The sequence below is a fragment of the Coregonus lavaretus genome, assembly GCF_964263955.1.
Source record: "Coregonus lavaretus genome assembly, chromosome: 1".
In the NCBI taxonomy this organism is placed as follows: domain Eukaryota; kingdom Metazoa; phylum Chordata; class Actinopteri; order Salmoniformes; family Salmonidae; genus Coregonus; species Coregonus lavaretus.
Window position 1 is genome coordinate 25,206,008 of NC_139988.1, and position 16,968 is coordinate 25,222,975.

A 16,968-nucleotide genomic window follows, 5' to 3' on the forward strand; every position below is an offset into this window, starting at 1 on the left:
TCTTTCAGTGGATTTGGACAGCCAGTTGAAGCAAAAAGTAAAGTCATTTATTGCGTTTTCGGTTGCAATTGATGAAAGCACGGACATTACAGATGTTGCACAACTGGCCATTTTTTCCTCCGCGGAGTTGATGACACATTGACCGTCAACGAAGAGTTCGTGGAGTTGGTGCCGATGACAGATACAACGACAGCAGCTGATATTTTTACCGCACTCGTCGGCACGCTGGACAGGGTCGGAGTGAACTGGTCCCGCGCTGTCAGCCTGGCTACAGATGGTGCGCCCTCAATGATCGGGAAAAAAGCAGGCGTTGTGACAAAGTTCAGAGAGAAAGTGCAATCTGCAAATGGAGGACGTGATTTTTTGACTTTTCACTGTATTTTGCACCAGGAGGCTTTGTGTTGCAAGTCATTAAAGATGGATAACGTCATGAAGGTGGTCATCCAAACTGTTAATTTCATCCGATCCAGAAGCCTGAATCACCGTCAGTTTGACAGCCTTCTCAGAAAGAAAGACCACATCTATGGCCTGCCATACCACACTGAGGTAAGATGGTTAAGCCGAGGTGCTGAGGCGTTTCTTTGATTTACGAGAAGAAATTGAACAGTTCATGGAAGAAAAGGGCAAACCAGTGTTAGAATTTCATTCCGCAGAATGGATGCCGGACCTTGCATTTATGGTGGATGTTACAGAGCACCTGAATAACTTGAACAAACAGCTGCAAGGGCGCAACAAAGTTGTCACGCAGTATTATGACAGCATACGTTCTTTCAAGTTGAAGCTGTCATTGTGGGAGACGCAACTTGCCGGTGGTGATGCAGCTCACTTCCCCTATCTGAAAAATGTGTGCGCGACCCAACATGTGGCAGACATGAAGCGGTTCAAAGATAAAATAACGGCACTGTTACGGGAGTTTGAGCAACGCTTTCAGATTTATGTTTATATGTTTTTATGTCGATGTGCTATTGTTTTTAATTGATTTTATTTTATTTGTATATTTAACCTATTATTGACTCTGTGGTTCTTGCACTTGTTTGCGGAATAGGATTTCATTATTTTTATCTACATTTCTGCCTGAGAAATGACACCCTGATATAGTTCTGTGATCTGTGATATACTTCTGTGAATCACTGAGGCATTGTGTGTTTGTGTGTTCTTTGTCCTCAGAACTTTCAAATAACTTGAGGTGTTTTATGATTAATAGTGATGTTGTGCTTTTGGACACTGTCCTCAGGCTCCAGCTTTATGTTTATATGTTTTTATGTTGATGTGCTATTGTTTTTAATTGTTTTTATTTTATTTGTATATTTAACCTATTCTTGACTCTGTGGTTCTTGCACTTGTTTGGGGAACAGGATTTCATTATTTTTATCTACATTTCTGCCTGAGAAATGACACCCTGATATAGTTCTGTGATCTGTGAAACAGTTATGTTAATCACTGAGGCATTGTGTGTTTGTGTGTTCTTTTTCTTTAGAATTTTCAAATAAACTTGACGTGTTTTATGATTAATAGTGATGTTGTGCTTGTACTATTTTGGACACACTGTCCTCAGGCTCCAGCTTTATGTAGTATGTTGATCGTATTAAAACAAAGAAAACAATCTGAAGTTGTTGTTTTTAAGTTATATATACCATGATTTTTCCGGTCCGGCCCACTTGGGAATAGATTTTCCTCCATGTGGCCCCTGAGCTAAAATGAGTTTGACACCCCTGACATACACTGTTATTACATAGTAATTAATTAGTTCCTTTGTAATTGCACTTTGACAGCCTATGTAAATACCATGTAAATACATAGGTAAATAGAGAGCCATTTATCATTCAAAAATAATTAATAAATATGAAATGCTTTGAAAACTATTGTGAAAAAGTATTACTGTAACAAAGAAGAAAAGTAATTCAAGTGTACTGCAATAATAATTGTTGACAGTAAGATATGTACTCCTTCACTACAATACACAGTAGGCTTCCATCTCTTTACAATGCACAGGTGAACTCCCTTTTACCTGCATCCATAGTCAGTCTGCACATGTTCAGGTAGCAGTATGTTATTCAAAGGTTAAGGGAAGTATCGTTCTCAAAGGACAGAATATGCAACATAACAGCTGCTTCAGGTGGAGGAAATCTGTGCAGCATAATAACTCCTATCAGTCAGAAATGCCAGTTTGCGCGGGTGTGGCCAGCATGTTCTCTTTCGAATGACCGTTTCAGCGACCTTTATCCACTTTCAGACCTGCAAAGTGCTACTTTCTTTCAATGAATGTGAAGTCTTCATCTCTAGTGAAGTGTTGTTTATCTCTACTTTCCCAAGACTGTTCTCTTTATTCATAGTGCTCAACTCAATACAGCTCAATACTTTGTTTGGTGTGGGCCTACAGTACTGCACAGTTGTGTCTTGCTGGTATGGCACTATTTGTTATCTTTATTTTAAAAAATTGCCTTCAACTTTTGATACCATTCTGAGACATGTATAAAGAAGCTTATAGAATTATCCAATGCAACAATGCAACCAACATGGCAAAGCCACTTCCTCCACATCCTACCCATGCTTACTTAGTTCAGCTAGCTTGAGTCCTTATCCTCCTGTGCTGGATTTGTTCAAATCACTGGTTATCTTTGCCTGCCCTATTTTCCTTGCTGAATGTAGGCTATTCTGTTATATATGTTTGATGCATGTCATTAGCATAAAAACACAGGAATTTAGGTTTCACTGACATCTAGTGGCGGTAAGTCACTGTTACCAGTCAGCATCTTAGAGGTAATCGGCACATTTTTGGAGCTGAGGAGACAGACAAAGAGGGCAACTGTGACGGTAACAGGCAGCGTTTATAGGTCGAAACCCACAGTGTTATAAAGTTTGACACTGCAGTCATGGTGAGCAATGTTTGTCACTCTCTACATACACAGAGGTAGAGTCCCATCAGCCCAGGAGAGGTTCACCAGAGACGGATACTGCTTGTCACTAGAGCATCGCTCCTAACCCTCTGGTAATGCCATGTGTTTAATTAGCATAAACACAGAATCTCATTACCATACTATTACATCCTAAATGATAAAGAGCCATTGGTGAAAAGGGGGACGGGGTAAAAAAAGACCCCTTTATAGAGTCTGAGGAGATCATATAGCCAGTGATCTTTGCCCGTGTAATGACCTGCTTAGGCTAGTTATTGCCCTGAAGTAATGACATCAACACGTCGTGTCACACAGTATGAGGTGTGTGTTAACAGACTATTAACAGAGAAGTTCTCCATGTCTTCACACACACTTAAAAGAGATGGAATGAGAAGGCTGTGAATACCAGATGGCATTGAGCCTTTACCATTTTGGCACAGAGGTAAAAGACAGAAATGTTTTCTTTTAAATCCACAACTAGAATCCCTCCACAGCCTCATAGAGGATCTAGATACATGTTCTAACCTCTCTGGATTACAACCAAATTATGACAAATGTACTATATTACGTATTGGATCACTAAAAAATTAAAAATTTACATTACCATGTAGTTTACCAATAAAATGGTCTGATGGTGATGTGGATATACTCGGAATGCATATCCCAAAGGAAATAAATGATCTCACGCCAATAAATGTTAATAGAAAGTTAGCAAAAATAGATAAGATTTTGCTACCATGGAAAGGTAAATACCTGTCAATTTGTGGAAAAATCACCCTGATTAACTCTTTAGTACTATCCCAGTTTACCTATTTGCTTATGGTCTTGCCTACGCCTAGCGAACAGTTTTTTAAATTATATGGAGAAAAAAATATTCCATTTTATTTGGAACAGCAAGCCTGACTAAATTAAACGGGCCTATTAATATAATGAATATGAATTCAGAGGACAGAAATTATTAAATATTATAGCATTAGACCTATCACTAAAAGATTCAGTCGTACAAAAGTTATACTTAAATCCGAACTGGTTCTCTAGCAAATTAGCAAGATTGTCTCACCCAATGTTCAAGAATGGCCTTTTTCCCTTTATTCAGATTACAACCTCTCACTTTCAGTTATTAGAAAAGAAAATAATCTCCCAAATATCACTATTTCTAAAACAAGCCATAGAAAATTGGTTGCAATTTCAATTTAATCCTCCAGAACTGACAGAACAAATAATGCAACAAATATTGTTGTTAAACTCAAATATACTAATTGACAAAAAAACTATTTTTTTGACAAAATGTTTAAAAAAGGTATAATCTTCATAAATGATATCATAGGTAGGACTGGTGGAGTTATGTCGCACATGCAGCTAACAAAAACATATGGAAATGTCTGCTCTATCCAAAATGACAACCAAATAATTGCAGACTTACCGCAAAAATGGAAGAGGTAGGTGGAAGGGGGAGAAAGTAAGGAACTTTCGGCTTTGCATTACAGAACATAATTGGTTAAAGAAAACTGTGATAAATAAAAAAGTATACCAGTTTCATTTAAGGACCAAAGGATTGACAGCCGTCCCATATAGATTGCAAAATACAGTGGGAAAAAAAAGTATTTAGTCAGCCACCAATTGTGCAAGTTCTCCCACTTAAAAAGATGAGAGAGGCCTGTAATTTTCATCATAGGTACACGTCAACTATGACAGACAAATTGAGCATTTTTTTTCCAGAAAATCACATTGTAGGATTTTAATGAATTTATTTGCAAATTATGGTGGAAAATAAGTATTTGGTCACCTACAAACAAGCAAGATTTCTGGCTCTCACAGACCTGTAACTTCTTCTTTAAGAGGCTCCTCTGTCCTCCACTCATTACCTGTATTAATGGCACCTGTTTGAACTTGTTATCAGTATAAAAGACACCTGTCCACAACCTCAAACAGTCACACTACAAACTCCACTATGGCCAAGACCAAAGAGCTGTCAAAGGACACCAGAAACAAAATTGTAGACCTGCACCAGGCTGGGAAGACTGAATCTGCAATAGGTAAGCAGCTTGGTTTGAAGAAATCAACTGTGGGAGCAATTATTAGGAAATGGAAGACATACAAGACCACTGATAATCTCCCTCGATCTGGGGCTCCACGCAAGATCTCACCCCGTGGGGTCAAAATGATCACAAGAATGGTGAGCAAAAATCCCTGAACCACACGGGGGGACCTAGTGAATGACCTGCAGAGAGCTGGGACCAAAGTAACAAAGCCTACCATCAGTAACACACTACGCCGCCAGGGACTCAAATCCTGCAGTGCCAGACGTGTCCCCCTGCTTAAGCCAGTACATGTCCAGGCCCGTCTGAAGTTTGCTAGAGTGCATTTGGATGATCCAGAAGAGGATTGGGAGAATGTCATATGGTCAGATGAAACCAAAATAGAACTTTTTGGTAAAAACTCAACTCGTCGTGTTTGGAGGACAAAGAATGCTGAGTTGCATCCAAAGAACACCATACCTACTGTGAAGCATGGGGGTGGAAACATCATGCTTTGGGGCTGTTTTTCTGCAAAGGGACCAGGACGGCTGATCCGTGTAAAGGAAAGAATGAATGGGGCCATGTATCGTGAGATTTTGAGTGAAAACCTCCTTCCATCAGCAAGGGCATTGAAGATGAAACGTGGCTGGGTCTTTCAGCATGACAATGATCCCAAACACACCGCCCGGGCAACGAAGGAGTGGCTTCGTAAGAAGCATTTCAAGGTCCTGGAGTGGCCTAGCCAGTCTCCAGATCTCAACCCCATAGAAAATCTTTGGAGGGAGTTGAAAGTCTGTGTTGCCCAGTGACAGCCCCAAAACATCACTGCTCTAGAGGAGATCTGCATGGAGGAATGGGCCAAAATACCAGCAACAGTGTGTGAAAACCTTGTGAAGACTTACAGAAAACGTTTGACCTGTGTCATTGCCAACAAAGGGTATATAACAAAGTATTGAGAAACTTTTGTTATTGACCAAATACTTATTTTCCACCATCATTTGCAAATAAATTCATAAAAAATCCTACAAATGTGATTTTCTGGAGAAAAAGATGGCAGCATGTCAAGTCGTTTGTTTGTGACTAGTACATTTTAACCTACTAATAATCTATTTATTTATGGTTGCGTAACTTCGTTGTTGCGTAGTGCAAACTATTTTATTTTTGCTGGTGTAAAGATCACAGGTCCTCCTCAACTCGGAACTTCATTACTTGAAGTTTACCAAAGTAACCCTATCTCTGGCTGGCCTGAGTTCCTCGTTAGTCCGCGGAGTGTCTTGTCCGAGCTGCTCCTTGCTCTTCGCCTGGCTGTCAGTGGCAGCTCAACCCGTTCTCTCTATCGCCCTCAACACCCAATCTACTCACACGCGCAAACACTCACATTGACTCACATACACGCTGTCCCTCTCTCCACTTACCTTCGTTGGCCTCTTGTTTTTTGGTCAGAGAAAATGACAATTTACGTGGTATTGCTTTGTGCACTGACTTTATTGAACTCTGGAGAAAACGAACATTGTCGCAGGGTGAGTACATCTGACAATGTACTCTCGCGTCCATTAGACATTTTGTCTGCAGGAACTCGCTCTTTTTCACTCGGTCCACTCGTCCAAGTGCCGATGCATTTGTGGCATGATGTGAACAGTACGAATTTGTGTCACTACCAAAGTCTAATGGTTTTAAATGACTGTTTTGTATTGTCTGGAAACTCACTTGTAGAATTCGCAAGCAGTAGGTCTCTTAAAAAAGAGAAGCCGTGCAAGGTTATTAAACAGAGGTGCCTAGTTATTCTTCTGTTGTTGATATCAGGTAACGTGCAACCTAACCCTGGCCCTGATATGCAATGTCTCCAAACCCCCTCTGATTTTAAATCAAGATCTGGTTTTGGTATTTTTCATTTAAATGTACGCAGCCTGTTGTCAAAAATTGATGGGGTTAGGATTTGGGCTAAATCAACTGATGCTGATGTAATTGTGTTTTCGGAAACCTGGCTCAGCAAGTCTATTTTTGATAAGGATATTTGTATAAGTGGTTACAATGTTTATCGTGCAGATCGGGTTAAGAAAGGTGGGGGTGTGGCTATATATGTAAAATCTAAATTCCATGTAAGTGTGGCAAAGTCTGAAACTATTTGTAAACAGTTGGAATTTCTTGCCTTGAATATTGAGGTTTCAAAGGGCCTCTCTATAACTGTGATTGGCTGTTATAGACCCCCCTCTGCTCTTGGTGATGCATTTTCTTCTTTGACGCACCTTATGTCTAAACTTCTTTACAGTGAAATGATCTTGATTGGTGATCTCAACTGGTGTTGGTTAAAGCCGGTGTCTGATGATTTAAAAATGTTTTGTAATTCTATGAATCTTACCCAGTTGATTAATTCACCCACTCGCCCAAATCTTAAATGCCCTGATAAATCTACCCTGATTGATTTGATATTGACAAATGTTCCACATAAATATTCTGCGGTTGGTGTTTTTTGTAATGATTTAAGTGACCATTGTGCTGTTGTTGCTGTTAGAAATACTAAGGTTCCAAAGACAAATCCACGTTTTATTCGTAAGAGAAATTTGAAGTGTTTTAATGAGCAGGCTTTCTTTCATGATTTGTTTTATTTTGACTGGAGCAAGATTGAGCTTATCCCTGATGTGGAAACTGCCTGGATATTCTTTCATGATGGTTTTTTCCAAATAGTAAACAAACATGCACCATTCCGCAGGTTCAGGGTTAAAGGGCGGGATAATCCATGGTTTTCTTCTGAGCTGTCTTGTATTATTCACGACCGTAATCTAGCCTGGGCTAAAGCAAGGAAATCTTGTTCTGATGCTGATTGGCTTATTTTTAGGCAGTTAAGAAACAAGTGTTCTTTTCTTCTCAGGAAGGCCAAGTCTGAATATTTTATGTCTGTTACCACTGATAACCTGAATGACCCTAGAAAGTTTTGGAATGCTATTAAGTCTATGTCTGGTAACAGTAATGTTAATGAATTACCGTCATGTGTTTTGAAGGACTCTGTTGCTATATATGACAAAACTGAAATGCTGAATTGTTTCAATGAGCACTTTGTATCATCTGGTAGGCTGTTTGATTCAGTGTCCTCTGTCTCTGTACAACCCTGTGTGGATGAACCAGTGTCCTCTGTCTCTGTACAACCCTGTGTGGATGAACCAGTGAGAGCTGGTCAAACTTTTAGTTTTCTGCCATTCTCAGTGCAGGTGGTACATAAAGCCCTGAAATCCTTAGATCAAAGAAAGCCTGCAGGTCCTGATCTTTTGGATCCCTGCTTTTTAAATCTGGCAGCTGATTTCATAGCTGAACCACTTACATATCTGTTCAATCTAACCCTGGAATGTAATGAAATTCCAAAGATCTGGAAGTCAGCATTTGTCCTACCACTTTTAAAGGGGGGAGATCCAACTCTTTTAAATAATTATAGGCCAATCTCAAAGCTGTCACCCCTGGTGAAAATACTTGAAACCCTTGTAAGTGAACAGCTAAAATAGTTTTTATTTACTAACTCTATTTTATCAATGTATCAATCGGGCTTCAGGAAGAAGCATAGCACAATTACAGCAGCCATGAAGGTTTTAAATGATATCACTGAAGCCCTTGACAAAAAACAGCACTGTGTCTCACTTTTTATTGATCTCTCTAAGGCTTTTGATACAGTTGATCATGCTATACTAAGGCAGAGATTGTTGAGTGTAGGTCTTTCGGAGCATGCAGTTGCATGGTTTGCTAACTATCTGTCTGATAGAACTCAGTGCACTCAATTTGATGGGCTTATGTCTGTTAAATTGTCTGTCCTGAATGGTGTGCCCCAGGGCTCTGTACTTGGTCCTCTCTTATTCACTATTTATATTAATGATTTAGACAAAAATGTCCAAAATGCACAACTTCATTTTTATGCTGATGATACTGTTATTTACTGTTGTGCCTCATCTCTTACAAAAGCTTTCCAGAACTTGCAAACTGTTTTTTATACTGTTCAACATACCTTGTGTCAATTGAAGCTTATCCTCAATACTGACAAAACTAAACTAATGGTGTTTTCTAATGCAAGAAATAGACCTCTGAACCTTTCACCTGTTACTACCTGTCAGGGCAAGGAGATTGAGGTTGTAACCTCATATAAATATCTTGGAATTCTAATTGATGACGGCCTCTCTTTTAAATTGCATATTCAACAACTTACAAAAAAATTGAAGCTGAAATTGGGATTTTATTTTAGGAATAAGGCCTGTTTTTCTTTTGAAGCCAGAAGGAGGCTAGTATCAGCTACATTTATGCCTTTACTAGACTATGGGGATATTTTATATATGAATGCTTCCGCTCAGTGTTTGAGATCAATTGACACTCTTTATCATGGTACTTTGAGATTTATTTTAAACTGCAAAACCCTTACGCACCACTGTACTTTGTATACCAGGGTTGGCTGGCCTTCTCTAGTCACTCGTAGGCTCAGTCACTGGTATACTTTTATTTACAAAGCCATTTTGGGTTTACTACCTTTTTATTTGGGCATTTTTATTGTTCAGAAATGTGGTGGGTACTCTCTTCGTTCACTGGACTTTATCCTGCTAACTGTTCCAAATGTCCGAACTGAATTTGGTAAAAGGTATTTTATGTACTCTGCGCCATCGTCTTGGAACACCTTACAAAATAATTTTAAACTGGAAGAACTTGTCCCGATTGGTGTTTTTAAATCTCTGATGAAGGATTTTGAGGCTGATTCCCTGACCTGTCAATGTTTTTAATTTGCTATTTTTGATATTGTTATACTCTTGTGAATTCATGAATGGTTTTTACTAGATTACTTGTAGTTTTTCATGTTGTCTGTCTGTAATTTTTTGTAATGACTTGGTGCTGCCTATCTTGGCCAGGACGCTCTTGAAAAAGAGATTTTAAATCTCAATGAGCCCTTCCTGGTTAAATAAAGGTTAAAAAAAAAAAAAAAAAAAAAAAAAAGAAAAAAAGATAACTAATAATGTAAGCATACTGTGTCCATAATAAGTATATAGGTTGTAGGTTGGGAGTTTTTGTGAAAGAGCACAGTTAGAAAGATATGGCATATAGAAGCAAACCAGATGGACATGAAAATGATCGGAGAGGTTGAGAGTAGAAGAAGTTCAGGAGAAAAAACAAACAAAATATAATTATTGTAAAATGTACTGTGTCCATAAAATATATATAGTAAGTATAAGCTGGAAGTAGAGGCCTAAGCATTGTTGTTCACTAGTTTACTCCAATTAGGGAAAGGGTGGAGGGGTTGGAAAGTAATAAAGGGGAATATATATATATATATATATATAGGATATGTATGTGTATGTATGTATGTATGTATGTATGTATGTATGTCCCTCCTGAGATGTGTGCAAACCTGGTGGCCAACTACAAGAAACGTCTGACCTCTGTGATTGCCAACAAGGGTTTTGCCTCCAAGTACTAAGTCATGTTATGTATGTATGTATGTATTTATGTATGTATGTATGTATGTATGTATGTATGTATGTATGTATGTATGTATGTATGTATGTATGTATATGTATGTATGTATATATATATTTTAAAAAAAAACATGGGGCATTGGAAGTGATGCAGACAATTACATTGATGGAAGTTACAATCTATCTGCAAAATTAAACTGATCTACCCCCCAAAAAAATGTCTTCTCTCAAGCGGCCTCAACAATCAGGAGCTCTCTCCCTGCCTCTGTCTGTAAATCAGACTTGATCACTGTTTTTATATAAGGTTTGATTAAACTCATAAAAAACAAGTTTAACTATATATTTGGGTTTACTAATTTCTTGCTGTGTAATGTACATCACTAGGGATTTTGCTTGTGTGTTGCAGTGCACACACTTACAATGCATTCATAAAGTATTCAGACCCCTTGACTTTTTCCACATTTTGGTACGTTATAGCCTTATTCTAAAATTGATGAAATCGTTTTTTTCCCTCATCAATCTACACACAATACCCCATAATGACAAAGTGAAAACAGGTCTTTAGACATTTTTGCTAATTTATTAAAAATAACAAACTGAAAAATTACATTTACATAGGTATTCAGACCCTTTCCTCAGTACTTTGTTGAAGCACCTTTGGTAGCGATTACAGCCTGGAGTCTTCTTGTGAATGACGCTACAAGCTTAGAACACCTGTATTTGGGGAGTTTCTCCCATTCTACTCTGCAGAACCTCTAAAGCTCAGGTTGGATGGGGAGCATCGCTACACAGCTATTTTCAGGTCTCTCCAGAGTTTTTAGATCGGGTTCAAGTATAGGCTCTGGCTGGGCCAATCAAGGACATTCAGAGACTTGTCCCGAAGCCACTCCTGCGTTGTCTTGGCTGTGTGCTTAGGGTCATTGTCCTGTTGGAAGGTGAACCTTCGCCCCAGTCTGAGGTCCTGTGTGCTCTGGAGCAGGTTTTCATCAAGAATCTCTCTGTACTTTGCTCCGTTCTTCTTTCCCTCGATCCTGACTAGTCTCCCAGTCCCTGCTGCTAAAAACATCCCCACAGCATGAAGCTGCCAACACCATGCTTCACTCTAGGGATGGTGTCAGGTTTCCTCCAGATGTGACGCTTGGCATTCAGGCCAAAGAGTTCAATCTTGGTTTCATCAGACCAGAGAATCTTGTTTCTCATGGTCTGAGAGTCCTTTAGGTGCCTTTTGGCCCAAGCAGGCTGTTTTTTTTATTTTATTTTTATTTAACCTTTATTTAACCAGGTAAGCCAGTTGAGAACAGGTTCTCATTTACAACTGCGACCTGGCCAAGATAAAGCAAAGCAGTGCAATAAAAACAACACAGAGTTACATATGGGGTAAAAAACATAAAGTCAAAAATACAACAGAAAATATATATACAGTGTGTGCAAATGTAGCAAGTTATGGAGGTTAGGCAATAAATAGGCTATAGTGCAAAATAATTACAATAGTATTAACACTGGAATGCTAGATGTGCAAGAGATTATGTGCAAATAGAGATACTGGGGTGCAAAAGAGCAAAATAAATAACAATATAGGGATGAGGTAGTTGGGTGGGCTAATTTCAGATGGGCTGTGTACAGGTGCAGTGATCGGTAAGGTGCTCTGACAACTGATGCTTAAAGTTATTGAGGGAGATAAGAGTCTCCAGCTTCAGAGATTTTTGCAATTCGTTCCAGTCATTGGCAGCAGAGAACTGGAAGGAATGGCGGCCAAAGGAGGTGTTGGCTTTGGGAATGACCAGTGAGATATACCTGCTAGAGCGCAGACTACGGGTGGGTGCTGCTATGGTGACCAATGAGCTAAGATAAGGCGGGGATTTGCCTAGCAGTGATTTATAGATGGCCTGGAGCCAGTGGGTTTGACGACGAACATGTAGTGAGGACCAGCCAACAAGAGCGTACAGGTCACAGTGGTGGGTAGTGTATGGGGCTTTGGAGACAAAACGGATGGCACTGTAATAGACTACATTTTGCTGAGTAGAGTGTTGGAGGCTATTTTGTAAATGACATCGCCGAAGTCAAGGATCGGTAGGATAGTCAGTTTTACGAGGGCATGTTTGGCAGCATGAGTGAAGGAGGCTTTGTTGCGAAATAGGAAGCCGATTCTAGATTTAACTTTGGATTGGATATTCTTTATGTGAGTCTGGAAGTTGAGTTTACAGTCTAACCAGACACCTAGGTATTTGTAGTTGTCCACATACTCTAGGTCAGACCCGTCGAGAGTGGTGATTCTAGTCGGGTGGGCGGGTGCCAGCAGCGTTCGATTGAAAAGCATGCATTTAGTTTTACTAGTGTTTAAGAGCAGTTGGAGGCTACTGAAGGAGTGTTGTATGGCATTGAAGCTCGTTTGGAGGTTTGTTAACACAGTGTCCAATGAAGGGCCAGATGTATACAAAATGGTGTCGTCTGCGTAGAGGTGGATCTGAGAGTCACCAGCAGCAAGAGCGACATCATTGATATACACGGAGAAAAGTGTCGGCCCAAGAATTGAACCCTGTGGCACCCCCATAGAGACTGCCATAGGTCCAGACAACAGGCCCTCCGATTTGACACACTGAACTCTATCTGAGAAGTAGTTGGTGAACCAGGCGAGGCAGTCATTTGAGAAACCAAGGCTATTTAGCCTGCCAATAAGTCCTGTGCCTTTTACTGAGGAGTGGCTTTTGTCTGGTCACTCTACCATAAAGGCCTGATTGGTGGAGTGCTGCAGAGATGGTTGTCCTTCTGGAAGGTTCTCCCATCTCCACAGAGGAACTCTGGAGCTCTGTCAGAGTGACCATCGGGTTCTTGGTCACTTCCCTGACCAAGGCCCTTCTCCCCCGATTGCTCAGTTTGGCCGGGTGGCCAGCTCTAGGAAGAGTATTGGTGGTTCCAAACTTCTTCCATTTAAGAATGATGAAGGCCACTGTGTACTTGGGGACCTTCAATGCTGCAGAAATGTTTTGGTACCCTTCCCCAGATCTGTGCCTTGACACAATCCTGTCTCGGAGCTCTACGATTCCTTTGACCTCATGGCTTGGTTTTTGCTCTGACATGCACTGTCAACTGTGGGATCTTATATAGACACGTGTGTGCCTTTCCAAATCATGTCCAATCAATTGAATTTACCACAGGTGGACTCCAATCAAGTTGTAGAAACATCTCAAGGATGATCAATGGAAACAGGATACACCTGAGCTCAATTTTGAGTCTCATTCAAAGGGTCTGAATACTTATGTAAATAAAGTATTTCTGTTTTTTATTTTTAATAAATGTGCAAACATTTCAAAAAACCTGTTTTTGCTTTGTCATTATGGGGTATTGTGTGTAGATTGATGAGGATTTTTTTATTTATTTCATCCATTTTAGAATAAGGCTGTAACATAACAAAATGTGGAAAAGGGGAAGGGGTCTGAATACTTGTATGTCCTGCAAATCTTGACCTTGAGAGCTGTATAATGAAATGTATAAGTATCATTAGCCTGATATTTTCTCACTGGCCAAGAGACTGACTGACATTTTCACTGATCTAGTCAAGTAATGCTACAGGGCACAGCTTCTGTACGCACTTGAAATTCAAACTTATTCCCCTCCCATACGAGACCTCCACAAAGCTTGGTTAATATTTTGCATGGGCAGATTGTGCAGAGGGAGGATGGATTTAAATCCAGAGAGAGCACACATGACTTACAACCCAGCAGGTTGTTTCAGGTGGGTGGAGTTCGCCCGCGATTTCAAGGTATTTGTTGTGAAACATTTCACAGAATGTATTGCTTTGAGCAAAGGCTAAGCCATGCGAGCTGAATCGAGTGCAACCAGAGTCAATAAAAATTTAGCAATGTCCAACAAGCACAGATTAAAAATAATCTACATTGCATTGGACACTGGACAGACGCTTTTAGAATTTACATAAAGTCATTGCAAACCACATCCCATGTGTTCAGTGTCACAGAGTCCCCGGTGTAGGTTCATATTCACATATTTTCTACCGATATAAAGCTTAGCAGATACATCACATCACCCATTTTTTAACTTCCATTTTACAACTAAATGTATTCAACCTATATTACCTCAAAACCATTTCATGTTTTGGCGATGTCTTTTTCAATGTCAGAAAATTATGATACAAAATAACCAATTTGTCAGGACAACCATTAAGGATTTGGGCTAATATAAACTATACAGTATATCACACACACGTAAGGTTCAAAAAATGATAAAACTATGAGGGAGGGGCTGGATGAAGGAAAATCATTGTCTGAAGGAAGCTGTTAGACAAAGTGAAGATGACTTAATTACTTGATTAAATTTGGTGATATTTTGTATCTTAATCCTAATGATCCTAATGAATCAACTCTTTTTTTCTTTTCAAGAGGATCGAGGAGCATGGTTTTTTTAAACACCCTCTAGCAGGGTATCCCAGACCACTTAAAATTGGCAATAAGAAGTTCATTAAGCTTATGTGAACAGCCTGTGAATAGAAAACAGTAAGACATCCTGAGCTATAATTCCAACACCAGTCTTTCCTAGCTACAGTGCATCCCCTACGTATTAGCCCCAGAGCACTAAGGCCTACACTTCTGGATCTGCAATGCAACAGTCTCCTATCTTTAGCCTTGGTAATTAATAGACACATTTCCATAGAAAACACAACTGAAAGTATACTTAAAGCACAAATGAAAGCATGTACTGCACTATACTATGAGGATTATACTGTATGTAAGTACCAGTGCATTGACTCCATCTCCAATTATGAAGAGTTACTCTTTGTCAGCCCATGCATATGTCAGTGACTTCTCTCTAAATGTGTTCCCTCTCTGATCAGGCCACATTAAGCATCTGCACAGAATTACTTACAGGCTGTATGCAGCTAGTTCAGCACCAGAATTAATAATATCTCAAATCCATTGGCATGTTGTTGTTTTTTTTACATCTGCATTAGGCCACTTTCATCAAGCATACAAAACGACCAAACACAATAATCATCGTCATCATCATCATCATCATCATCATCATCATATAGCAATAATAATAATAATAACAACAACAATAAAAATAATAATAATAATAATAACAATAATAATAGTAGTAAGTAGTAGTAGTGGTTTTAATATAGCTACTTATGTAAGCCGAAGCATTCCATTGGACTTCGTAGAAATGACAATAAGGGGCTATATGCTACATAAAAACCTAATGAGCATCTTTTTAAGTTCTAGACTTCTACTTCCAGCAGAATGCATGTTACATCTGCATCACTATTTTAGGTGCTATGTACATGGAATCACATTGCTCTGTCTAACACTTTATATTCATTAAGTAAGTAGCCTTGCACAAACCTTGGCTTGTGTGAGCCAGAACGTGCTCTCCTGTTTCGGTAGCATGAGGCAGTTTGATGTATAATTACAACCCCTTCACAGGACACTAGTCTATCGCAGGGCCTTACCAACAATCTATCTCCTTCATGCTGATTGCCAAGCAGAGATGCAGCGGGTGCCATTTTCAGAGTCTTTGGTATAACTCAAACGGGGATCGAACTCCCAACCTTCCAATCTCCGGGCAGACAATCAAACCAGAAGGCCACTGAGTTGGTAAACACTTTATAATACCACCTATATATTTACTTGGTAAATACTTTTCAACAGCATTAGTTTCTCTTCACCCTCTTTATGCAAACAGTTGTGTTAATCATCTGTTACTAAAAGAATGCTGCATCTGATTAAAGCCATTCCATTTTCACTTGGAGCACAAGTATTTTGAGATTGCCTTTATTGATTGCAGGTCCCCATTACTCACTTCAATGCCCAGAGGGTGCCTCCCGTACCAACCTATTGGCATACTTCAAACCTGGTAAGTGCAACCTTGGCAACCACAGGGATGCAGTTTAACTTGCATGGCGTTACAAATGTTCACTTGTTTCAGAAGGGTCCTGATGGGAATTTTACTTTTTCAGTTGATTTGCTCTTTTATGGCAAGATAAAGAATCCCTGTGGTACTTTAAGTACAGTTGGAATGAATGAGTGCCCTTATAACACCAATATAACTATTCAGTGGGTACACATGAATGTTCAACACAACACAACTAAAGTATCTATCACTTAACTAGCACAATAGGCCAAAATCTATATACATTTGCATTTTACATTTTAGTCATTTAGCAGACGCTCTTATCCAGAGCGACTTACAGTTAGTGAGTGCATACATATTTTTTGTTTTACATACTGGTACTGGCATAAGCAGTCATGTCAGCATGTATCATAATAACCTTAGCATTGCTAGCGCCACACAGGACCACTAAAGTTACAACAATACAGTAACACTCAAATCCAATGAATACATATAAAACTGCATATGGGTAAGTAAAAGTCTTACCTCATTTTCAGGTTTCCTGGCTGCGGTTGTCCATCATAAATGGCGACTATGTCAAAGTCCTCTTCAAGAGCAAATGTGTGAAATGACAACTGTATCCTGTTTCGTTCTCCTGTAATGATGATCCAGGTACAGTTCGCATAGTTTGGGTAGCCATGGGGAAAGCCAGGACTCTCTATCGTTCCATTTAGTCCTTGTACAACACCACCACAAGTTTGACCTGAGGACAAA

The 16,968-nt window shown here is 39.5% G+C and overlaps 1 protein-coding gene across 4 annotated transcripts in view; it reads right to left on the reverse strand.

The window, feature by feature from the left end:
• LOC311131344 (CUB and sushi domain-containing protein 1-like) overlaps positions 1-16,968 on the reverse strand; it is a gene marked incomplete at both ends in the record, with an annotated part of 555,203 nt that overhangs the window by 358,990 nt on the left and 179,245 nt on the right. For 3 of the 4 annotated variants that reach the window (XM_084164287.1, XM_084164286.1, XM_084164285.1), the window contains one exon: positions 16,741-16,957. In XM_084164287.1, coding sequence (XP_084020413.1) covers positions 16,741-16,957 — 217 coding nt within the window. Of the gene's footprint in view, positions 1-16,740; positions 16,958-16,968 lie in introns of those variants that run through there. The other variant, XM_084164288.1, reaches the window with a different exon arrangement.